Source organism: Pyricularia oryzae, chromosome 2, assembly GCF_000002495.2.
Source record: "Pyricularia oryzae 70-15 chromosome 2, whole genome shotgun sequence".
In the NCBI taxonomy this organism is placed as follows: domain Eukaryota; kingdom Fungi; phylum Ascomycota; class Sordariomycetes; order Magnaporthales; family Pyriculariaceae; genus Pyricularia; species Pyricularia oryzae.
In genome coordinates, this window is record NC_017850.1 from 2,220,488 (window position 1) to 2,245,306 (window position 24,819).

A 24,819-nucleotide genomic window follows, 5' to 3' on the forward strand; every position below is an offset into this window, starting at 1 on the left:
AGAAGCGTCCAGGCTGTGTGAAGCTGTACATTTTGCCCAGTTGTGAAAGCATCTCTCACTGAAAAGCCTTTTTGTCGTTCGTGCAGCGAGGTCTTTGCCGATGGCTGCGGGGAAGCCGCCGGCTACGACCTCTCTCCGCCGCCCACCTCGTCGTCTGGGATATAAAAAACTGAGCTTCATCGAGAGCGCCTGGCCAGTCGGATCAAGGCCACAACTACGGAGAGCTCCGAGAGGGTCACAGAGCTCGTCAGCGCCGGATGCACCCGGACCTGTCCCTGTGTCCCCGAATGTTCACATATCCAAACCTCCTGGATGGATCCAAGACCACCGCGCGCCCAGCGATCAAAGGGCCTTGGAGACAGCCTTGGTTAAACATCTAGCCCTGCAGGGATACGGGACGGACAACATGGTGGCTCTGATACCATATTTGGACTGTTGCATCTATTGCATGACTCGATTCGTCGGCATTGCTGAGCGCCGGACTGACGAATTTCGCCGCGTCCAAGGTGAAGAAGCGCCCGCTCCGGATTTCAATCATTGGTAAGTTTGATCCAATTCTGGACGTCACACCACTGTATGTGTAAGACAACGGAGACTAACAAACAAACCGCTATAGACAACTACCAGGGCGACGACATCTTCATCGCTTCCTTGACCCGCAGCAGCTTCCAAGGGGACATTGGCTTCATGGCCGCTCAGGAGCGCTTCAATGTCCTGATCTCTCGAACGAGAACAGCCGCCGATTGAGTACCCCCTCAACAAGGTGTTTCTGGGAAGTCCGGGATCGGGAAAGACCACGGTTGCCAAGCTGTATGAGCGCAATCCTGGTCGATCTGGGCATTCTTACAAAAGGCAGAGGTTTGTTTTGCGCCCATTCAAATTCACGGTATCATCAAGGCCTGTTTGAGTCTGACCCTGTGCAATAGTTGTTGTCAAAAACCCATCAGACTTTGTCGGCGCAGCCCTTGGGCGGTCCGAAGAAAGGAGAAAGGGCATCCTAGCCACGACGGCCGGCAAAGTTCTCGTCGTCGACGAAGCCTTCGAACTGTACGGCGGCAGCGCCCAAGGCCCTTTACAATACCGCCGTCAGCGACACCATCGCGGCCGAGGTGCATAACCTCCCAGGTAACGACCGCTGCGTGCTCCTCCCGAGGTAAAAAGGGTTAAATGAAAAACATGTTCCGAAACGTCAACCCTGGCCTGACTCGCCGGTTTCCCATCGCATCTGCCTTTTTTTTCCTTTGAGGACTTCACCAACCAGGAGCTGAACTTGGACCCTAAAGAGAGTATTCCGCTCAACACTCTCTTCGGGGGTCCCCCTGAAACCGGCAAGACCACGACGGCGAAAAAGGCGGGCAAGGTATTTTACGACATGGCATTCGTCTTGACGGCCGACGTCATCAAATACTCCGCCACGGACCTGGTCGGTCAATACGTCGGTCAGACTGGAGCCAAGGTGCTGCAGCTCCTCAATAAGGCCCTGGGCTGGGTGCTGCTTATTGACGAGGTCTATGGCCTGGGTGAGGGTCATTTTGCCAAGTAGGCCATGGACGAGCTGCCATAAAGAAGAGGTGTCACAAGAAGCTCGTCATCATCTTGCACGACTACAAAATTAGAGCTCAAGGCGGAAGAGCAAGACCAACCGGCAAGCCCCAACGCCGCTACAACAATTAACTTTGACGACCTCAATGCGTCGTCTGTACTACACGCGGAGCAGGACGCGGGCGGGAGGTCGAGTACCAGTCGCTGAAAAGGAGGCCGAGGAGGCGCGCGACGTGGACCGGAACGCCATAGTCAACCAATTGCTACAAGGTGAGGATAGACAGAAGAAGGACTTGTCCGTCGAGGCGAAACTGGAAAGGTGGAAGGATGCCGATTGGATTTTCTCATGAATGTAACGTACCGTAAATACATCTGCACATCGAAAGTATGTTTGTACCAAAGATACAAGGGGTTTGTCGGGCATTTTGCAAAAGGATTTCCCTAATCCCTGCATTGATCTTCAGACAATCACTTCAGGAGTGCAAGGACATGATGACTGCAAATTTCTACATTGATGATTGTTGACAGCCATATTCAGGAGCCGGGGGTATTGAAGCGGGAGACTTGGGCTTCAGTTACCACAATAGGATATTCATTTGTATCCTGCTTCAAATCCATGTACTTGCCACTAATTTATAAAATTCCAAATTTTTCAAGCTTTTGCCATTATAGTAGCAACATCTCAAAGTTTCGTGGCCACCCAACAAATATTTCAAAAAAAATGCCGAAGCAAGCCTTGACTCAAGTCAGGGCCATAGCGCGTGTAAGTTCTGCGCACATAAAGGCTAAAGCATCCCTTTTCTCCGAGGCAGCTTGAACCGAAGAGCCGCCATGCGTTTCCCGCTGTTGATGTTTCCATCATCACCTCTGGCACCTTGCGACTTGCCAAAGGGCGACACAGTTGGGGATATACATTAGCTGGAGATGATTGTTGGCAGCGAGTCCAGCGACGAATCTCCTGCATCAACCACGTGATCCCCCCTGCGCATGCTGCCGTTTTGAATTTTCAACACAACACAGCCGAACAGCAACGACCATCTCCTATGAGTTTTGGCGACGCCAAGTGGACCATTGCTTTGCGCATCATGGGACCCTATGCTTTAAATTTCAAGTGCTAGCAGCTATGCACTTCCGGCGCCCAGTGGATCCCGGCAACGCACCTCTGCTACTCGCCAACGCAGCTCTGCTACTCGCCTTTTTTGGTACAAAAGGGGTTCTGGATTACAACTTGGGATCGTTAATGCGATAGGGGATTTTGTACTGGTGTCTTTTTTTTCGCAGCTTCTGTCCCACTTGATTGTAGTAGATAGCAAAGAGAAACGGTCAAACGGGTCATGCCAGTTCGTAAACTCACTAGTCATGAGATTGCCCACTTTGGAAATGATGGCGACACAACGCACTCTACCTCTTTTTTTCTTCATTTTTTTTTAAATGCTACCAGAGTAATTTTCTCAGTTAACCAGCCTTTTTGGTACGTACCTTGTTGAGCCGCTCCTGCTATCGGCGCCTGGAAAAAGACACCGACTACTACCTCGCCTATTAAGCGTAGTATCCTCAAACCCGGACGGCCGCTTCGTCTGGAACAGTAGCAGCAGTAGAGGAGAAGGAGCTTTGGGCGCCTCCAATGGTTCTAGTCCTAACAAGGTCCATCCCTGGAATGGAAATAGGGGTCGTGAGGTTACGCGATTGACTTTGACACTCGGAAGGAGACGAGCGAATGGATGGATTCAGTACAGGATACAGGACGAGGTCGCCGGGCTTTTTTTTTTTTCTTTTTTTTTTGTTTCACTCTGAGCAGATTTTTAAGCTTCTTTCCGGCGAACCTACACCATGCTCTCGGCTTAATGTCCCTTGCCATCGATCCTTTGCGCCCGATGCCGCAAGCCGGTGAAGCACTGAAGGAAAACTCGCAAAAGACATCAACTAAAAGGCATGAGTTTGGACATAGTTTAATTAGTTATAGTGCAAATCTTGGCCATGTCACAATTGAAATGTCGTTTTTCTCACCGGTTTCCTCCTTTGTACCAAGCCACGATCAAGTGGAATGGATTTATATCAGATAGTGCTGGTGCGACGTCTTGGGGCGAATTTCGATCGGCCTGCGAGGCGGGGCGTATTATGTGTCCCTGACTCGGAACCGGGCCGGTGGACCCATAGCACGGCAGATACCGTGGGCTGAGGAAGGGCTGTGTCTTGCCTCCGGTCTAGGCCGGCCTGGGCCCTGGTGATGATGAGTGGAGGTTGAAGAGTATAAAAGGGACCATGCGGCTCCCGTCAGTTGTTGGCTTTGGATCTTTTCCTCACCCACCAACATTCTCTTGTGTGTTCTTTCATTCCTTTGAACATTCTTTATCACAACCTGCCGCCACTCGTTTCAATATCTTGAACAGCCGCCAAGATCGGTTTTCAGCTCTCTTGACCAAAACCAAAACCAGAACAACAACAACAACAACAAGAACAAACAGCAACAGCAACAAACATTGCCAAAATGCACTTCACCACCGTCGCCTCCATCCTGGCCCTCCTCCCCGCCATCCTGGCCGCCCCGACACCCGTGCCCGGCATTTTCGATATCTTCAAAAAGCCGGTGCCCACCTCGTGCAAGCTGGCCCTGACCAATGGCAACAAGCGCGAGGTCGACGCCATGTTGCTCCCGCCCAGCGGCACCACCATCCTCTCCGACACCTCGGGCGCCGGCGTCTTCACCGCCAAGGTGAACTCCAAGTGCGAATTTACCAGCGTCAGCCCCGCCCTCCCCACCGGCTTCAAAATTGAGGGCTCCGTCGACAAGGAGGGCAAGCCGCCCAAGTCCAGCACCAAGCCTGACACCGCGGCTGGCACCAAGCCTAGCACCAAGCCTAGCACCAAGACTGGCTCCAAGACTGGCACCAAGACTGGCACCAAGGCCCAGGCTTGATCTGCAGAAACTTACAATGGTTTCTTTGACTACGTTTACTTAGCTATTACGACTGGGGGCGTCAACCTCTTTGCTTGTTTTGTATATGATGGACTGTTTGGCTGGTTCAGGGTTCTCTTTTCTTTGGACTGTACAAATTTTTTGTATTTAAAATATTTCAAAAGCACATAAATACACCCCTTTTATTATTTGGATCGGTACGAATAACCTTGCCTCTGTAACATTGCCGTTCGGCCGAATAAAACCTGCCCGGGGTCCTTGCAAAGGTACTTTACACCTAGTGAATCATAAATATCACGACGCGCCTATTGGGATAGTCTTTACGTAATTTGGCCAAGACTCGATCCTAGATAGGTACCCAAGGGCCAGTCGGGCTCGGGTGACCACCGTCTTGGATATATTACATTAATATGGGGCAATGCTTATGTGGGGCTTCCCGTGGTAATCAGTCCAAAACATACCATTCGGTTTACCATCATTCGATATTAAACTTGACAAAATTATACCAGAACCCTGCAAAATGCTCTTTACGCGGGTATCATCCAACTTCTTACAAACAACGGACCGAACTTTTGTTAACGGAGGGTACAACTGTCTAATACAGCCTTGCGAGCTTTTGCAAGAGAAGCATACAATAATGTACCGGCTCCTCTCAAAGAACGGAGCCGAGTTAACATTCTGGTATTGCGGGCCGCTCCAAGGGGACGGGCAAGGGCTGCGGTGATTTTCGGGGTCCTTTTGGGTAAAGAACGACATACAGTTTTGCATGCCGAAACTCTATCGAATGTTAGTCAACGCTGGCACAGTCGGCCACGGACGAGGGTATTTATGAAGGGTGGGGTTATTTCACAACAAGGTATCGCTAAATCACAACCATGTAGGTACCTTCTACAGTGCGTTTCGTCTGAAAATATAAAGTGCCTAGCAATTGTGAGATTCAGGCACGAAGGTCTCCGCGGTAACGATCCGGGATGCGCGTAATATGCGCAAATCCAACACGAAACTATTCACTTTTGCAAAACGTAATGCGTTTAAACAACCTTTTTATCTATAAATATACATTGCTAAATTATTATTGTGGACAATTGTATTTTGTCTGGTAAACAGACCGGCCCGGGACCAAACTTGTAATTGTGAGGGTGCGTGCGTGCGTGCGTGCGTACGTGCAAATCAAGATGGGCGTGCGCCTTACACGTGGATCTTCGTAAATAATATATATGGTTTCGCAGCTGGTAGGCATTTTTTACTGCAAAAGTAAACGGACTGTAACAGGGCCCACATGGTTGTAACTTAACAGAACTTTGTAAAATAGCCACACCATTGATAAAAAGCGCATAGATGTTATATTGAAGTAACGGGATGGCGGAGACCTAATCCATTAATATAATCTGCGGCGAGCCGCAAAGAAACTATGCAACCGTATTGAAAAACGATAGACTGTTCAAAATGGCAAACGACACTTTTACCAAAATAACAGCAACATGCGGCGTTTTGCACTACATGATTGATAACTTCAACGAAGCGGTCTTATGATGGGTCCGATTTGCGCAGATATCGCTGCAAGATTAAAGAGTGATAAATCGAAAAGCACAGCCAGGCAAATGTGAGCGGGCGACTGCGATTTACTGCAAGTTGGCTTGGGGGAGCAGACGGCATTACGGTACTGGGCCTCTGGCTTCAGGTGGAGATATCTTTTTGTTTTTCTTTTTTGCTATATCGGGCCCCTATTTACCCAGAGCCGGAACCAGCTCCCGCCCCTCTCACCACACCAAAGATGCTGTCTGCGTCCGCCGTCATGCTCGAGTGACACAGGAAACCACGTCGAAAAGAGATCAAGTTGTTTATAGTGTGCCAACGCACCCCAGTGCCAGCTAGCGGAGTCCAGTGCCGTTGCAAGTCGGGCAGGTCCGCCCCTTGGGCACGTCGTAGATGACGACGCCCGGGTGGTTGGCCCAGCATTTGTCGCGGCCGTTGCCGCCGCAGTTGCCATTGGAGGTCATGCTGGCCCCATTGCAGACGGAGCAGACCGCGTAGTCGTACGTCACAAGGCCGCTGCCGGCACAGATCCCGCAGTGGTCAGGCATTCGATGATGTTGTCGAGGGCTGCTCGAGTCAAACGTGGCTCGGCGAGTCTTTTGTTAGCCAACATGCTGCTGGAGGAGGTCGCCCCCGAAGAATTTGGCCAAAATAAATTGTCTGGCGGGGGATGCCTACTCTGTTCTGGAGCTGACAGTGGCTGGGCTGGGCCAAGTCTGAACGATTCTCGGTTCTATTGGAGAAGGGCTGTAGCTTGGAGCCAGCAAAGTCAATATTTCAATATTCGAGGCGACCAAGCAACCCTTTCAATAGCCGCGCTCTGGCCCCAGACATGCTCACCACCTAGGGCTTTTGGCCACTCATAGGCAGGCACGCCAGGGGTCACAGGCAATCATGGGAGGCTTCCAGAACAGGCATGGATCTCCCACACGCTGCACTTTGACATGGCACGTAGAGAGCATGGCAGACAGCTTGCTTGGTTAACCACCAGTGGACGTCGGTAAGCCTCGCATGAGTCTTTGGGTGGGCGTCCCAAAGGACCATCTTGGCATCTGCCATCGAGGCCCAGTGCTGGTCACTATTGGAGCTGGTGCGCTGTACTCAAACGAAGCGAAATGGTGAGGCTGCCGCAGAGTGTCGAATTGGGCATCAGTGAAATCAATATTTGGTAAGGCTGAAGAAGACTCCTATCCGGATACCGGGAGGCATATGACACAATCACAGCAAACCCATTACGTCAACCATGCATTGCAATCATTGGTCTGCATTGCCGTCTGTCCGAAATTGGTGGGCAGTGTGAGGGGTTTTTCAAGGCAACACCGTCTTAGCGCGTTATATGGCCTGCGTCATCCTTCGTTATACTAAAACTATTGGCGGGTGCCACTGTTGATGCGCACTGCATGTTTGCATTCAAATCTTAACACATATATTCGACAACGAAAAAGGGAAAAATCACACCCGCCCTGCAGGCAGGCGACGACACCGTGTCCGTGGTGCTGCCGCCGGCAACTCCCCACCATAACCCTGCTCTTAGGCGGGTGATAGAGTCCAGTCCGACCGTTTTCCGGACTCCCTACACCCCCCCACCTCCACGGAAGCCTGAAGCGATCGTACGGAGACGTCGGCCCGGTCGGCTGCACGCACCCGGAAGGACCGGCAGCTCCGTCCCACCCAGCTGCCGCTGCTCAGGCGGCAAACTTCCCCGGTATTAGCGCGTCCCGCCATGCGGGCAGCCGGGGTCTGAACCCCGCTAGATCAGCCGCGGCCGCTGCCGACCAGCTCATTGCGGGCTTTATGCGACGGCACAGCGACACGGCAACCATCTGCACCACGCTTTCTAGGTAACGCTTTTAACGAAGCACAAATGACCTTGGTTAAAATTGATAGCCGTAGAAATAATGCAGTTGGTTGTTTCATTTTCTTTTTTCTTTTGTTTTCTTTTTGGTATCACCGAATCTTGATGTTTGGTAACTACAGTCTACAGGCTAGCTTCCATTCCCAGAAGCCTAGTGCAAATCTGGCACAGTAGCCTTGCGACACCTCAAATTAATGCGTAGAAGGCACAGCCGTTAGCCACACAGGGGCTCGTTGTCCATTGACAAGTACAACTTTGCAGTTGGTGTCCTCTGCTTTAACTCCAATGGAGTCTCCCTTCCACGTCAACTCGTCTTGTCCGCCAATCTTAACCCAGCCAAGCAGCTGCCATCCTTCGGGTGTTTTGATGTAATATTCACAAAAGTTCGGCCGAGCTGCGCTAACTTGCATAGCACTTAGCGAAAGTGTAACAAACGCGGCCAGCAATCGCATTTTGAAAAATATCGACAACAGTGGTAGAAGGTTGTTTGAAATGTATCAAATAAAGCAGGACTGCTGAAATTGACGACAAAATGTGGAAGATGAGGGGGGCGGGTTAAAAGACCTGGCAAGTTGATAGACGATTAAACTAATGACAATAAATGCATAAACAAAAAGATTTGATGGAACAAGTAAACGTAATAGCACTTATGTAGAATTTGCACCGGAAGTTCTACGGTCTACCTGGCACCGGCTCATATGATGTACTAATTTTGGAAAGAAATAATACTCTAAGCAGCTGGTTCATGCACCTTCATTTTCAGCATTTTGTTGGAAACCAGATTTTCTCCGATGACTTGACTTGTTTTCCCTGGGAAATAATACTTCAGTATTAGGCGAAAAGAAAACCCTGTTGCCGTTTATATGTGTGAGGGCCGTTATTGATTCAACTGTGCGCGGTAACCACCAAATACCTGAATAATTTTTGTTTTGAACCATGACCAAAGTCGGCAGCACCCACAGGCCCACAGCATTAAACCATGTGCAATGGGGGGGGGGGGGGGGGGGGGGGGAAGGGGGACTTTACCCTTGTCACCACAGCACAAATAGACTTCAAAATGTAAAAATAATCCAGTATAGAGGCTGTACATGATCAATTGAAAATAGCACAAAATCCAATACCCATTTTAGTATGAAAGTTAGTTCAACGGCCCAGCCGCAAACTTCTATTTCATTTTAATCCGCTGTATTATAAATTCCTGCTAACTGCACGTATTTCAGGCTAGTTGTTCCGCAGTGGGGAGCGCGTGACTTGTATTATATCCATGAGAAGGGAGTAACAACACGCTTTTCCTTCCTCTTCCTCCTTCACGTTAATAGCAACTTCATTTAGGTATTGAAAAGCTCGAATGACATTGGCCTGCATTATTATATATAATACTTACGATTATGTTTGCACCCGGTTTTGGGAAGCTGCGATGTGGGTAAAATGGGTAAATAACCCACTCCAACTTTTCAATCGCAACTCCCCTATATAACAATTTGGCAAATAATCCATCAAATCCCCTTAAGATACAGTGGGCAAGCAAAAGTGACGAGCTTTCTAATTTTCCCATACTAAATTGAGCAAAAACAGAAAATTCGAACGTCAATCAAAACGTGAAATAAGATCAGAAAAATAAGCTTTTACATATATATGCGCATAAAATTAAGTTCTGCACAACAACTTTCCGATTTCTAATGGCTTGTTTAAAGCAAAAGCTATAATAGATATAAATTTGAACAAAAAAATATTTTGGTTATAGCGCTTATAAGCTAATTCTAATGGACCAATCCACTACATTATAGCGCATTTATGCACTAATATGCGCTAATTATTTTATCCTCAAAAACATGAGCATTTTACAGCATATTAAATCTTTTATAGTTTTTGCAGTTGTTGACCAATAACAGAATTTTAAAAATACACTATTACCTCTGAATAAATATGGATTTTATACCTGCGCAGGGGCCCTGGAAACCGGTAAGTGGTCCGTTTACGTTATTTTAAAATATTTAAAAATTATATATCTTGTTTAATTTCGAACTATAACGCCGTTTTAAACGCCTGTTTGCATTATTAAAAAATATATTCCTGGCGTTAACCCGTTATATTATGGTAATGTCACAGACCTGAAGGACAGCCACTGGGCTGTCGCTTAGTCATGACCCCTGTCACGTGAAGGCGCGAGGGCCGAGCGCCTCGCGCGCGTATATCTACGCGAAATCTCTGCAGTCTCCGATATGTAGCTCCTCGAGCTACGTCTTCGTCAACAACCACCTGCTACCCTGTACCTGGAAGACTAGATAGCCAATATACTCTGTCCTGTTACCTGATCGCCCGCACCTACCTGTCCGCCCTGCCTGCCCGTGACACCCATGCGCTGCGTCCTTCGCGTCGTTCCAATTTTCGCTCGTATAATTAATTGTTGATTTTAACCGTTAATTCCATATATTTTATTAATATATCGGGTTATTTTTTTTAACCAGTTCGTTTTTAACCTTTTTTTTAAATCCCGCATAAAAACGTGCTATTAGGGCCTTTTTACCCCATAGTAATTTGGCGGTAATTTGTCGAAATTTATTGGTATATTTGGATGCCGATTTGGTTTGGGTAAAACGCACCAATTTGTGAGGATCAGGCCCCTAGACCTACCCTCAGAATCACGACTCGGCTCCACACCGAGCCAGGGATCGGACAAGGATCCACTACCTCCGGATTTAAGCGCGTCTCTTGAGCGCGTCGTCGATTGTAATTTCTCTCTTCTCTTCAGTTTAGAATTTTCGTCGATAGCGCCTAATACACTGAGGTTCTCCAATGTATGCCTGGCCGTGACACAATTTACGTTTAACCGTGCGTTTTTCGTTTAAATTGCCGAATATTTCCCTAAAATATTTTTCGAAATTGTCGTAATTGTCGAAAATGCGGTTGGTTTTAATTTTACAGTTTTTTTCCTTATTATAATCCAAATAATTTCGCAAAATTGGTTCGAACCAGGCGAGCGCGTCGCTTTTTAGGAGCGAAATTGCGTAAATAATTTTATTTGCATTGTTATCGAAATTATCCTCGTTAAAATAAAAATATGCCCGGGTTTCTGTAAAAAATTTTGCAGGGTACTGTCACAGACCTGAAGGACAGCCACTGGGCTGTCGCTTAGTCATGACCCCTGTCACGTGAAGGCGCGAGGGCCGAGCGCCTCGCGCGCGTATATCTACGCGAAATCTCTGCAGTCTCCGATATGTAGCTCCTCGAGCTACGTCTTCGTCAACAACCACCTGCTACCCTGTGCCTGGAAGACTAGATAGCCAATATACTCTGTCCTGTTACCTGATCGCCCGCACCTACCTGTCCGCCCTGCCTGCCCGTGACATTACGTAGCTCCTTCATTAGGTGCCCGCGATGCCTGCGTCACTGCAACCCCCGATCTTAACCGATTCGACCGAGGAACTGATCGAACACCTACAAGGACACCCTGAACAATGGGTGTCTTACATCTCCGATTCCTACCAAAAGCTGCAACTATTGCACGATAGCAACGTCCGCCTGAACTCCTGCCTAGAAATGCAGGAAGCCGAGACCCAACGCGCCCGCGCCGAAACGGACCGTGTCCGCGACAAGGCGCAGGCCGACATTCTGGCCATGGCCATGGAAAAGGCCTCCGCCATAACCTCCCGGGATGCCGCTTTCGCCGAATTAGAGAAAACACGGTCCGAACTGAAGGAAGTTCGGACCGTAACGCTACCCACGGTACACATAACCACCCCCGCCCCAACTACCAACACGCCTGTTGAACCCCTTATGGTTACTCCTATGGGAACGACTCCGCCGCCTGCTTCCGAACATCCCGCCTCCGCCCGCCTTTCTGAACGACTTCCAGACCCCGATAAATTTACGGGCGCCCGCTCCGACCTCCGCCGCTTCGCCACCCAAATCCGGGGGAAAATGACCTCAAACAAAGACCGCTTCCCCAACCCCGAATCACGCCTGATTTATGTAGCCGGTCGACTGTCCGGTAAAGCGTACAACCTGATCCTGCCCAAAATGGTCGGAGGCACACCCCAATTCGGAGATTATACGGATCTCCTCCAATACCTAGAGGAGGCATTCGGGGACCCCGACCACGTCCAAAACGCACAAAACAAACTATATGCCCTGAAGCAGCGGAACGTAGATTTCGCCGAGTATCTGTCGGAGTTCCAACGCCTGTCTCTGGAAGGAGAAATGCCGGAGGATGCCCTCCCCCCTCTTCTATTCCAGGGAATATCGGAAGAGCTCCAGGACATGCTCCTCCACAACCCCGCCCCATCCCGCCAGTACCACGAATTTACCCGACACCTGCAAAGCTTGGATAACCGCTACCGCCAGCACCAGCAGTATAAAAACAGACAGACACGTACCCCTCGGGCCGCAGCGCCCCCCGCGCGCGCGGCTCCCCGAACCCAACCCGACATACCGCGGGCCGCCCCCAAGCCAAACGCGGAGCTCCCGCTTAACGACCCTATGGACCTGAGCAGCCAACGCCGCCACAACCGCAAGGAAAACATGCTATGTTACCGTTGTGGATCCCAAGAACATTTCGTTGCCAAATGCCCGGAACCGGATACCCGCCGCACGCGGCTGCACCAGGCCGGAATCGAACGATCCAGGTCCAGGTCCAGGTCCCCGCGCCAAATACAAACCAAACTCCCTAAAAACCCCCGCCGCGGCTCGGACGCCAGCCGCTCCAGCAGCCGAAGTTCGAAAAACGGAGCCCGCCTGGGATAAGTCGCCCCCAGGCCGCCAAGGCCGCGCATAGACCGCCGGCGATCCGCATCTCTGCCGCCGCCGTTCACGGGTTCCCCGTTGAAGAGGAATATAACCAACGATCCGACCTGATGATCCTGCCTGCCGAACTGACAGTGGGGGGCCAAAACCTCCCAACCTATGCCCTCACCGATTGCGGTGCGGAAGGAAAATGCTTCCTCGACCAAGGATGGGCCGAAGAACGCCAACTACAAATGTATCCGCTGCGAAACCCATTCGACATCGAAGTATTCGACGGAAGGACCGCCGAAAGTGGGAAGTGCACCCATTATGTCCGAGGACAATTGAGAATCAAGGACCACATCCAGAAAAACGCGCTGTTCTTCGTCACACAGCTAGCCCACTACCCCATTGTGCTAGGAATGCCTTGGCTAAAGCAGCACGATCCAACGATTGGATTCGCGTCACACGTTATTACGTTTGACAGCGACTATTGCCGCCGACACTGCAATATGCCCGACAAACCGGAGAAGGTTAAAGCTTTACACGCCGTACCAAAAAAAAGCCGCCCCCAGTACCAGGCTGACCGACCGCCGTCCCTCCGCGAAATGGATATCGCCCCTATCTCCCTGCAAGCCGCGAGCATGTACGCCCGCCGCCGATCCTGCCGACTGTACGCCGTAACCTTGAAACAGATTGATGAGGTCCTAGCCGCCGACCCCCAAAATAGGAACGGGCCGACCCTGCCCGAAACAATCCGGGAATTCGCGGACGTATTTTCCCCGCAAGAAGCCGAGAAGCTGCCCCCACACCGACCGTCCGACCACCATATCCCGCTTATAGAAGGAAAAACGCCGCCGTTCGGCCCCCTGTACGCCATGTCCCGCGAAGAGCTGATAGCCCTTAAGGAATGGCTGACCGCAGAGTTGAGAAAAGGGTTTATCAGACCCAGTTCGTCATCCGTCGCCTCGCCCGTTTTGTTCGTGAAGAAGCAGGGAGGAGGGTTGAGGTTTTGCGTGGATTACCGCGCGCTGAATAACATTACCGTAAAAGACCGTTACCCGCTGCCGCTAGTCCGAGAGACCCTGAACAACCTGGCCGGCATGAAATTCTTCTCGAAAATCGATATCGTTTCCGCTTTTAACAATATTCGGATTAAAAAGGGGGAAGAATACCTGACGGCATTCCGCACGAGATTCGGCTTATACGAGAGCCTAGTCATGCCTTTCGGGCTAACGGGAGCCCCCGCGACGTTCCAGAGATATATAAACGACTCCCTGCGCGAATACTTAGACGTATTTTGTACAGCCTACCTGGACGACATTTTGATTTATAGCCGCACCCGAACAGAACACGAAGAACATTTGAAACTCGTACTGGAAGCCCTGAGGAAAGCCGGGCTATACGCCAACGCCGCGAAGTGCGAATTCTTCGTGACGGAAACCAAGTTCCTGGGCCTGCTGGTCGGCGTCGAAGGCGTAAAAATGGACCCTGAAAAAATCACCGCTGTCCTGGACTGGCAAACACCCAAAAAGCTTACTGACGTACAAGCATTTTTGGGGTTTGGCAACTTTTACCGGCGCTTTATCCGAGATTTCTCAAAGATCGTAGCCCCTTTGACGAGATTGACCAAGAAAGACGTCGCATTCGAATGGAATAGCGCCTGCGAAACCGCCTTCCGACTGCTGAAGAGAAAGTTTACCGAAGCCCCCGTACTGGCGCACTTCGATTGGGAAAAGGATGTGATCCTGGAGACCGACGCTTCCGATTATGTTTCTGCGGGAATATTGTCACAATACGGCGACGACGGAATACTCCGCCCCGTCGCGTTCTTTTCGAAAAAACACACAGCTACCGAATGCAATTACGAGATTTACGACAAAGAATTGCTAGCCATTATCCGCTGTTTTGAAGAATGGCGCCCGGAACTCGAAGGGACGTCGTCCCCGGTCCAAGTAATTACGGACCACCGCAACCTGGAATATTTCACGACGACGAAAATGCTCAACCGCCGACAAGCCCGATGGGCCGAATTCCTGTCAAGATTTAATTTCCGTATCACCTACCGACCCGGGAAACAAGGAGCGAAGCCCGACGCACTAACCAGGAGGTCAGAGGATATGCCTGAGGAGGGGGATGAACGACTTAAGCACCAAACACAAGTCGTACTGAAAGAACACAATTTACCTGCCCGCCCCACCCGGTTACAACCCATAATCCGCCAAAACAAACCCCTATTGCCAAGACACCTGATAGAGCTACTAGACGCCGGATACGAATCCGACCCGATAACGCAATCTGCCCTAGAAGCGTTGAGGACAGGCGCCGACCGCCACCCCAAGCTGCAATTGGCCGAATGCGAAGAACGATCCGGCTATTTGTATTACCGCAATAGACTGTACGTACCCGATTCGAATAATCTGAAAGCCGAGATCCTGCGCCGCTGCCACGACTCCCCCGTCGCCGGTCACCCCGGCAAAGCAAAAACCTACGACCTGCTGTCCCGAGAATATTACTGGCCCGGAATGCTACATTACGTATCATTATGGGTAAAGAAATGCCAGACCTGCCGCCGAATCAACCCGTCCCGCGAAGGCCACCAGGGCCTCCTGCGACCCCTGCCCACTCCTGAACGCTCATGGCAACACCTGTCGATGGATTTTATCACACATTTGCCGCAAAGCAACGGCCACGACGCCATCCTAGTGGTCGTAGACCGCCTGACTAAGATGAGACACTTCGTCCCTTGTAAAGGGACCTGCAATGCCGAGGACACCGCCAACCTGTACCTACACCACGTATGGAAACTACACGGGTTGCCCCTGACGATAGTTTCGGATAGAGTGTCACGGGCAGGCAGGGCGGACAGGTAGGTGCGGGCGATCAGGTAACAGGACAGAGTATATTGGCTATCTAGTCTTCCAGGCACAGGGTAGCAGGTGGTTGTTGACGAAGACGTAGCTCGAGGAGCTACATATCGGAGACTGCAGAGATTTCGCGTAGATATACGCGCGCGAGGCGCTCGGCCCTCGCGCCTTCACGTGACAGGGGTCATGACTAAGCGACAGCCCAGTGGCTGTCCTTCAGGTCTGTGACAGTATTCCCCCCTTCCAGGCCGAGCTCCGTCACGGCCGGGGCCCGGGCTTATGGGGGTATCGACGGTGGAAATTCTTTACCAATTGAGCAGCGTTTTCCAGGTAATCGGCAGGTTCAGTCGTGGGTTCGCTATATCCAGCCCAACGGACGATATATTTCAGCCGGCGGCCTCCTCGGCCGCGGGTTTCCCAAAAGGAGTCGAGGATCTCTTCGACTTCGTATTCTCTCTCACCTTCCACTTCCAAATGGGGTGGCGGTGCAGGTTGTTGGCCCGGCAGGGGCTCAACGTCAGCAGGTTTTAGTCGGTTTATATTGAAAACAGGGTGTACTCTCATAGACGACGGCAGGTCCAAACGGTAGGCGTACGGGCTAATCACTTCAGAAATTCGGAAGGGTCCCAAGTTCTTCCAATCCAGTTTCTTCTGCGGGCGGGCGGTCTGGATATTCCGTGCGTCTAACCATACATATTGGCCGACGGTAAGCCGGCGGGCCGGGGTACGGTGTCGGTTCGCCTGTTCTTCGTAACGGGCTTGGGCGGCGGTCATTTCGGCGCGGGCTTGTTCCAGAATGGCTTCCATTCGGGCGGCTAGCTTTTCGGCATCCCGCTGGGCGGGCAAAGGCTGGTTCAGGGGTACCGGCTCGAATCCCATGCGGGGATGGAATCCGTAAGTCGCGTAAAACGGGGAGGTTCCGGTGGTCTCGGACTTGTGGGAGTTGGCTGTGAATTCGGCGAGGGGAAGCCAACTTTCCCAATCATCTTGCAGGTAGGCCACATAAGCTCTCAAATATTGTTCCAGGGACGCGTTAAAACGCTCGGTCTGTCCGTCAGTCTCGGGGTGGTGAGCAGTGGATAGCAGGCTGTCGATTTTCAAACGGGTTGTCAGGTGTTTCCAAAACTTCGACACGAATTGGGTGCCTCTATCCGAAACTATCGTCAGGGGCAACCCGTGTAGTTTCCATACGTGGTGTAGGTACAGGTTGGCGGTGTCCTCGGCATTGCAGGTCCCTTTACAAGGGACGAAGTGTCTCATCTTAGTCAGGCGGTCTACGACCACTAGGATGGCGTCGTGGCCGTTGCTTTGCGGCAAATGTGTGATAAAATCCATCGACAGGTGTTGCCATGAGCGTTCAGGAGTGGGCAGGGGTCGCAGGAGGCCCTGGTGGCCTTCGCGGGACGGGTTGATTCGGCGGCAGGTCTGGCATTTCTTTACCCATAATGATACGTAATGTAGCATTCCGGGCCAGTAATATTCTCGGGACAGCAGGTCGTAGGTTTTTGCTTTGCCGGGGTGACCGGCGACGGGGGAGTCGTGGCAGCGGCGCAGGATCTCGGCTTTCAGATTATTCGAATCGGGTACGTATAGTCTATTGCGGTAATACAAATAGCCGGATCGTTCTTCGCATTCGGCCAATTGCAGCTTGGGGTGGCGGTCGGCGCCTGTCCTCAACGCTTCTAGGGCAGATTGCGTTATCGGGTCGGATTCGTATCCGGCGTCTAGTAGCTCTATCAGGTGTCTTGGCAATAGGGGTTTGTTTTGGCGGATTATGGGTTGTAACCGGGTGGGGCGGGCAGGTAAATTGTGTTCTTTCAGTACGACTTGTGTTTGGTGCTTAAGTCGTTCATCCCCCTCCTCAGGCATATCCTCTGACCTCCTGGTTAGTGCGTCGGGTTTCGCTCCTTGTTTCCCGGGTCGGTAGGTGATACGGAAATTAAATCTTGACAGGAATTCGGCCCATCGGGCTTGTCGGCGGTTGAGCATTTTCGTCGTCGTGAAATATTCCAGGTTGCGGTGGTCCGTAATTACTTGGACCGGGGACGACGTCCCTTCGAGTTCCGGGCGCCATTCTTCAAAACAGCGGATAATGGCTAGCAATTCTTTGTCGTAAATCTCGTAATTGCATTCGGTAGCTGTGTGTTTTTTCGAAAAGAACGCGACGGGGCGGAGTATTCCGTCGTCGCCGTATTGTGACAATATTCCCGCAGAAACATAATCGGAAGCGTCGGTCTCCAGGATCACATCCTTTTCCCAATCGAAGTGCGCCAGTACGGGGGCTTCGGTAAACTTTCTCTTCAGCAGTCGGAAGGCGGTTTCGCAGGCGCTATTCCATTCGAATGCGACGTCTTTCTTGGTCAATCTCGTCAAAGGGGCTACGATCTTTGAGAAATCTCGGATAAAGCGCCGGTAAAAGTTGCCAAACCCCAAAAATGCTTGTACGTCAGTAAGCTTTTTGGGTGTTTGCCAGTCCAGGACAGCGGTGATTTTTTCAGGGTCCATTTTTACGCCTTCGACGCCGACCAGCAGGCCCAGGAACTTGGTTTCCGTCACGAAGAATTCGCACTTCGCGGCGTTGGCGTATAGCCCGGCTTTCCTCAGGGCTTCCAGTACGAGTTTCAAATGTTCTTCGTGTTCTGTTCGGGTGCGGCTATAAATCAAAATGTCGTCCAGGTAGGCTGTACAAAATACGTCTAAGTATTCGCGCAGGGAGTCGTTTATATATCTCTGGAACGTCGCGGGGGCTCCCGTTAGCCCGAAAGGCATGACTAGGCTCTCGTATAAGCCGAATCTCGTGCGGAATGCCGTCAGGTATTCTTCCCCCTTTTTAATCCGAATATTGTTAAAAGCGGAAACGATATCGATTTTCGAGAAGAATTTCATGCCGGCCAGGTTGTTCAGGGTCTCTCGGACTAGCGGCAGCGGGTAACGGTCTTTTACGGTAATGTTATTCAGCGCGCGGTAATCCACGCAAAACCTCAACCCTCCTCCCTGCTTCTTCACGAACAAAACGGGCGAGGCGACGGATGACGAACTGGGTCTGATAAACCCTTTTTTCAACTCTGCGGTCAGCCATTCCTTAAGGGCTATCAGCTCTTCGCGGGACATGGCGTACAGGGGGCCGAACGGCGGCGTTTTTCCTTCTATAAGCGGGATATGGTGGTCGGACGGTCGGTGTGGGGGCAGCTTCTCGGCTTCTTGCGGGGAAAATACGTCCGCGAATTCCCGGATTGTTTCGGGCAGGGTCGGCCCGTTCCTATTTTGGGGGTCGGCGGCTAGGACCTCATCAATCTGTTTCAAGGTTACGGCGTACAGTCGGCAGGATCGGCGGCGGGCGTACATGCTCGCGGCTTGCAGGGAGATAGGGGCGATATCCATTTCGCGGAGGGACGGCGGTCGGTCAGCCTGGTACTGGGGGCGGCTTTTTTTTGGTACGGCGTGTAAAGCTTTAACCTTCTCCGGTTTGTCGGGCATATTGCAGTGTCGGCGGCAATAGTCGCTGTCAAACGTAATAACGTGTGACGCGAATCCAATCGTTGGATCGTGCTGCTTTAGCCAAGGCATTCCTAGCACAATGGGGTAGTGGGCTAGCTGTGTGACGAAGAACAGCGCGTTTTTCTGGATGTGGTCCTTGATTCTCAATTGTCCTCGGACATAATGGGTGCACTTCCCACTTTCGGCGGTCCTTCCGTCGAATACTTCGATGTCGAATGGGTTTCGCAGCGGATACATTTGTAGTTGGCGTTCTTCGGCCCATCCTTGGTCGAGGAAGCATTTTCCTTCCGCACCGCAATCGGTGAGGGCATAGGTTGGGAGGTTTTGGCCCCCCACTGTCAGTTCGGCAGGCAGGATCATCAGGTCGGATCGTTGGTTATATTCCTCTTCAACGGGGAACCCGTGAACGGCGGCGGCAGAGATGCGGATCGCCGGCGGTCTATGCGCGGCCTTGGCGGCCTGGGGGCGACTTATCCCAGGCGGGCTCCGTTTTTCGAACTTCGGCTGCTGGAGCGGCTGGCGTCCGAGCCGCGGCGGGGGTTTTTAGGGAGTTTGGTTTGTATTTGGCGCGGGGACCTGGACCTGGACCTGGATCGTTCGATTCCGGCCTGGTGCAGCCGCGTGCGGCGGGTATCCGGTTCCGGGCATTTGGCAACGAAATGTTCTTGGGATCCACAACGGTAACATAGCATGTTTTCCTTGCGGTTGTGGCGGCGTTGGCTGCTCAGGTCCATAGGGTCGTTAAGCGGGAGCTCCGCGTTTGGCTTGGGGGCGGCCCGCGGTATGTCGGGTTGGGTTCGGGGAGCCGCGCGCGCGGGGGGCGCTGCGGCCCGAGGGGTACGTGTCTGTCTATTTTTATACTGCTGGTGCTGGCGGTAGCGGTTATCCAAGCTTTGCAGGTGTCGGGTAAATTCGTGGTACTGGCGGGATGGGGCGGGGTTGTGGAGGAGCATGTCCTGGAGCTCTTCCGATATTCCCTGGAATAGAAGAGGGGGGAGGGCATCCTCCGGCATTTCTCCTTCCAGAGACAGGCGTTGGAACTCCGACAGATACTCGGCGAAATCTACGTTCCGCTGCTTCAGGGCATATAGTTTGTTTTGTGCGTTTTGGACGTGGTCGGGGTCCCCGAATGCCTCCTCTAGGTATTGGAGGAGATCCGTATAATCTCCGAATTGGGGTGTGCCTCCGACCATTTTGGGCAGGATCAGGTTGTACGCTTTACCGGACAGTCGACCGGCTACATAAATCAGGCGTGATTCGGGGTTGGGGAAGCGGTCTTTGTTTGAGGTCATTTTCCCCCGGATTTGGGTGGCGAAGCGGCGGAGGTCGGAGCGGGCGCCCGTAAATTTATCGGGGTCTGGAAGTCGTTCAGAAAGGCGGGCGGAGGCGGGATGTTCGGAAGCAGGCGGCGGAGTCGTTCCCATAGGAGTAACCATAAGGGGTTCAACAGGCGTGTTGGTAGTTGGGGCGGGGGTGGTTATGTGTACCGTGGGTAGCGTTACGGTCCGAACTTCCTTCAGTTCGGACCGTGTTTTCTCTAATTCGGCGAAAGCGGCATCCCGGGAGGTTATGGCGGAGGCCTTTTCCATGGCCATGGCCAGAATGTCGGCCTGCGCCTTGTCGCGGACACGGTCCGTTTCGGCGCGGGCGCGTTGGGTCTCGGCTTCCTGCATTTCTAGGCAGGAGTTCAGGCGGACGTTGCTATCGTGCAATAGTTGCAGCTTTTGGTAGGAATCGGAGATGTAAGACACCCATTGTTCAGGGTGTCCTTGTAGGTGTTCGATCAGTTCCTCGGTCGAATCGGTTAAGATCGGGGGTTGCAGTGACGCAGGCATCGCGGGCACCTAATGAAGGAGCTACGTAATGTCACGGGCAGGCAGGGCGGACAGGTAGGTGCGGGCGATCAGGTAACAGGACAGAGTATATTGGCTATCTAGTCTTCCAGGCACAGGGTAGCAGGTGGTTGTTGACGAAGACGTAGCTCGAGGAGCTACATATCGGAGACTGCAGAGATTTCGCGTAGATATACGCGCGCGAGGCGCTCGGCCCTCGCGCCTTCACGTGACAGGGGTCATGACTAAGCGACAGCCCAGTGGCTGTCCTTCAGGTCTGTGACATAGAGGCACCCAATTCGTGTCGAAGTTTTGGAAACACCTGACAACCCGTTTGAAAATCGACAGCCTGCTATCCACTGCTCACCACCCCGAGACTGACGGACAGACCGAGCGTTTTAACGCGTCCCTGGAACAATATTTGAGAGCTTATGTGGCCTACCTGCAAGATGATTGGGAAAGTTGGCTTCCCCTCGCCGAATTCACAGCCAACTCCCACAAGTCCGAGACCACCGGAACCTCCCCGTTTTACGCGACTTACGGATTCCATCCCCGCATGGGATTCGAGCCGGTACCCCTGAACCAGCCTTTGCCCGCCCAGCGGGATGCCGAAAAGCTAGCCGCCCGAATGGAAGCCATTCTGGAACAAGCCCGCGCCGAAATGACCGCCGCCCAAGCCCGTTACGAAGAACAGGCGAACCGACACCGTACCCCGGCCCGCCGGCTTACCGTCGGCCAATATGTATGGTTAGACGCACGGAACATCCAGACCGCCCGCCCGCAGAAGAAACTGGATTGGAAGAACTTGGGACCCTTCCGAATTTCTGAAGTGATTAGCCCGTACGCCTACCGTTTGGACCTGCCGTCGTCTATGAGAGTACACCCTGTTTTCAATATAAACCGACTAAAACCTGCTGACGTTGAGCCCCTGCCGGGCCAACAACCTGCACCGCCACCCCATTTGGAAGTGGAAGGTGAGAGAGAATACGAAGTCGAAGAGATCCTCGACTCCTTTTGGGAAACCCGCGGCCGAGGAGGCCGCCGGCTGAAATATATCGTCCGTTGGGCTGGATATAGCGAACCCACGACTGAACCTGCCGATTACCTGGAAAACGCTGCTCAATTGGTAAAGAATTTCCACCGTCGATACCCCCATAAGCCCGGGCCCCGGCCGTGACGGAGCTCGGCCTGGAAGGGGGGAATATTGTCACAGACCTGAAGGACAGCCACTGGGCTGTCGCTTAGTCATGACCCCTGTCACGTGAAGGCGCGAGGGCCGAGCGCCTCGCGCGCGTATATCTACGCGAAATCTCTGCAGTCTCCGATATGTAGCTCCTCGAGCTACGTCTTCGTCAACAACCACCTGCTACCCTGTGCCTGGAAGACTAGATAGCCAATATACTCTGTCCTGTTACCTGATCGCCCGCACCTACCTGTCCGCCCTGCCTGCCCGTGACAGGTACCTATAATACCATTATATGGTAATAGTAAAAAATATTTAATATAATTTTTATTAATTCGATTAATTTGTTCGGTTATTCGTTCCTGGAATTGTCGATTTTCGGCTTAAAACGTCGCGACCATTTAACGCAAAACGTTAACGTTAGCCGGAACGTTGGTAGTAAAAGGGGTTTAAAGGGTGGTTTTATTAAAAGATATTATTTCGGCGGTATTGTTCGGTATATTTTAAAACAAAATATTAAATAGGAACAATTAAAATATTACAATTAAAATATCGGGGTAACCTGTTCTTATAATAAAATATAGTAGGTTGAAACAATTGAACGTCTAATTGGGTAACTGGGGTTTTTAATAATTGGGGGTGAAATTATAATTGTTTTTAAATAAATATTGAGGTTAATTAAAATTTAATTGCTGCTAAATAATTTTAAAATCGAATTTATTTATATGGTAATAAGCGTACCTTATATAAACTATGTTCCAAATGTGATTATTTTTGTGTAAATAATTATAATTACTCTGGGGTAATTACGGCTGGGCTGATTATTTTTTTGGCAATGATTGTGGTCATTCCTGTTTTGGTGATCGGGTTAGGGTTTTTTATCTTATCACCACGTAACCTCGTGCTCCCTTTTTCTGTCCTTGGTTCGTGCTTCTTGGTTAATTCTGGCTTGGGTTCCCGACACCTCTCTCATTCTTGCCCAATCGTGTCGGTACCAATCCTGGTCGTAACAGCAAGTCACCACGCAATTCCTCATTCCGCTGACGCCTTTTGAAACAATCGATTGTTACGGTGAGGTTATTTTATAGAGAATTGGGCTTAATGTATGCAAAACCATGCATATGATCAACTCTTTGCGATTCAGTGCGACTTGGTGTAAATTTAGGGACGCATCCGGAGAAACAGAAATTCTGCCAGTCTAATCTCGTCGCAGACATTGTGCTGTAATACTTGACTTGGTGCCCGTGACGATCATGGTGAACATTTTGATTTAAATTTGGGTCGCCGTGACAGGAACCACCGTCCGAAAAAAGCATAACCACGTGGATTAGAGAAGGGAACTCCGTACAGCGGCACCCCTTGTGGCCGGGTGTCCCCGGATATATACAAGGTACCTCCCTACACTTTACTTGGTTGACACCCGGTTTGGGCATTACGATTTAGAACGCAGTATCCTTTTTTTAGTGTGGCATTCTTCTGACCTGGACCTAGGCTTTTTACGTGGTAAATCTCTTCCAGCCTCACGCACACAGCCACTTACTTTTTTGTTTTTAAATACGCTCCTGTTGCTTTGTTTTTGGCTTGGTCTCTCCTTTTTTTTGGCTCGTTTCTAGCCACACCTTTGGTTTTCTAGAACCACAGAGGAAACAATACTTGTCCGCTACCATGAAGCTATCGCTGCTCTTGATCGGTGCTGCTGCCTCCACCAGCGTCGTCGCTTCGGGGAGGCAGCCAATCAGCCCCCGAGGGTCATACCAGCCCTGGTGGAAGCAGACGTCGCCACCGCCCGGCTCCTATCCCGGCGCGGGCGCCGGCTCCTCCAGGCCCTCCCGAGGTTTCGAGAGCTGCCCGACGTGGCAGTTCGGCGCGCCGCCCGTCCAGCTCGCGCCGACAGGCGACGGGCACTGCTGCCTTCCGGGCAGAGACAAGGACTCGCTCAACTGCTGCCGGACCTTTCTCACGCCGATGCTGAGCGGCTGGTGGGAGCTCAGCTGCGACAACGAGATGTGGTACACGGTCGAGAAGTACAAACGCTTTCGTGGCTGCAACACCGGGACGATCAAGCCCAGAGTTTGCGCGCGCAAGGGCATCATCTTGGACGCCAAGCTCGTGAGCAAATACAAGCCGCGGCGTCCGGAGAATTTGAACCCGGATCCCCGGCGGGAGAGAAAAGACTCTGAAGACACCCCGTTCGACCAAAACGTCGAGGGGATGGGCCATCGCACGAAAGCGTACGAAGCCGTCGTCAAGGCTGACCAAGGCTTGAGGAAGAAGCCCAGTCGCAGTTACAAAACACCCGACAGTTCTCGTTTGGGTCCACGGAACAATATTAACCCCGACCCCGAGCCGCTCGCTTCGCAAAGCCATAAAGTATAGGTGGTATGTTAGTGCGAGCATCGGTTGGTTGTCAGCCTGGAAACGTTTGTTTTCCTCAGTCTTTTATCCCTTTTTTACTCGTTCCTCCCCTTTCTTTGTATATATAGTTGAGCGTTCGTCTACTCTTCTTTTTCTTGTTTAATGCATTTCTCAGTCCCCACATCATTTTGAGTGCCGAAATGCGGACGTGCGGGCTGGTATTTTGGGCAAGTTTCAGCGCTGTTGCTTCCTTGAATAATGGGCCTAGATTAAATGCTCAAATAAACTCCTCGAACTATGGCTTTGATTGATGCCATTTGTTTCTGTGTCAACCGATAAAAGTTGGTTTCTTTTGCGTGGCACATGCCTAAAGTGCTCACTGGAGCAATCTATGCAACCCTCGCGCTACAATAGGGACAAGATACTGCTGAGGGCTGTCTCGGAGCGCTCCATGTTATATTTCCGTCTACCTCACAAATAGAAGAAACGATCGATGAAGAACGCTGGCTATC

At 51.5% G+C, this 24,819-nt stretch overlaps 7 protein-coding genes across 7 annotated transcripts; 4 read left to right on the plus strand and 3 right to left on the minus strand.

Moving 5' to 3' along the window:
- Nucleotides 1-100: 100 nt before the first annotated feature.
- On the plus strand, nt 101-1,892 carry MGG_08943 (uncharacterized protein; the record flags this gene model as incomplete). Its single annotated transcript, XM_003713929.1, has 5 exons — nt 101-506; nt 628-858; nt 927-1,109; nt 1,284-1,539; nt 1,619-1,892. The coding sequence occupies 5 exons, from the start codon at nt 101-103 to the stop codon at nt 1,890-1,892; spliced, it is 1,350 nt and encodes a 449-aa protein (XP_003713977.1).
- Nucleotides 1,893-2,456: 564 nt separating this feature from the next.
- On the minus strand, nt 2,457-3,374 carry MGG_15614 (uncharacterized protein; the record flags this gene model as incomplete). Its single annotated transcript, XM_003713930.1, has 5 exons — nt 2,457-2,635; nt 2,703-2,758; nt 2,943-2,949; nt 3,022-3,119; nt 3,370-3,374. The coding sequence occupies 5 exons, from the start codon at nt 3,372-3,374 to the stop codon at nt 2,457-2,459; spliced, it is 345 nt and encodes a 114-aa protein (XP_003713978.1).
- A 597-nt stretch (nt 3,375-3,971) lies between these two features.
- On the plus strand, nt 3,972-4,459 carry MGG_08944 (uncharacterized protein; the record flags this gene model as incomplete). Its single annotated transcript, XM_003713931.1, has 1 exon — nt 3,972-4,459. Exon 1 carries the CDS (start codon nt 4,031-4,033, stop codon nt 4,457-4,459), a length of 429 nt encoding a protein of 142 aa, XP_003713979.1. The 5' UTR covers nt 3,972-4,030.
- Nucleotides 4,460-6,330: 1,871 nt separating this feature from the next.
- On the minus strand, nt 6,331-6,803 carry MGG_11300 (uncharacterized protein; the record flags this gene model as incomplete). Its single annotated transcript, XM_003713932.1, has 2 exons — nt 6,674-6,803; nt 6,331-6,562 (listed from the first exon to the last, which is right to left on the minus strand). The coding sequence occupies exon 2, from the start codon at nt 6,541-6,543 to the stop codon at nt 6,331-6,333; it is 213 nt and encodes a 70-aa protein (XP_003713980.1). The 5' UTR covers nt 6,544-6,562; nt 6,674-6,803.
- Nucleotides 6,804-7,110: 307 nt separating this feature from the next.
- On the plus strand, nt 7,111-8,052 carry MGG_15615 (uncharacterized protein; the record flags this gene model as incomplete). Its single annotated transcript, XM_003713933.1, has 3 exons — nt 7,111-7,163; nt 7,543-7,836; nt 7,980-8,052. The coding sequence occupies 3 exons, from the start codon at nt 7,111-7,113 to the stop codon at nt 8,050-8,052; spliced, it is 420 nt and encodes a 139-aa protein (XP_003713981.1).
- Nucleotides 8,053-22,838: 14,786 nt separating this feature from the next.
- MGG_15616 (uncharacterized protein) lies at nt 22,839-23,216 on the minus strand (the record flags this gene model as incomplete). Its single annotated transcript, XM_003713934.1, has 2 exons — nt 22,839-22,999; nt 23,183-23,216. 2 exons carry the CDS (start codon nt 23,214-23,216, stop codon nt 22,839-22,841), a joined length of 195 nt encoding a protein of 64 aa, XP_003713982.1.
- Nucleotides 23,217-23,617: 401 nt separating this feature from the next.
- On the plus strand, nt 23,618-24,328 carry MGG_08946 (uncharacterized protein; the record flags this gene model as incomplete). Its single annotated transcript, XM_003713935.1, has 1 exon — nt 23,618-24,328. The coding sequence occupies one exon, from the start codon at nt 23,618-23,620 to the stop codon at nt 24,326-24,328; it is 711 nt and encodes a 236-aa protein (XP_003713983.1).
- Between the last annotated feature and the right edge of the window lie 491 nt (nt 24,329-24,819).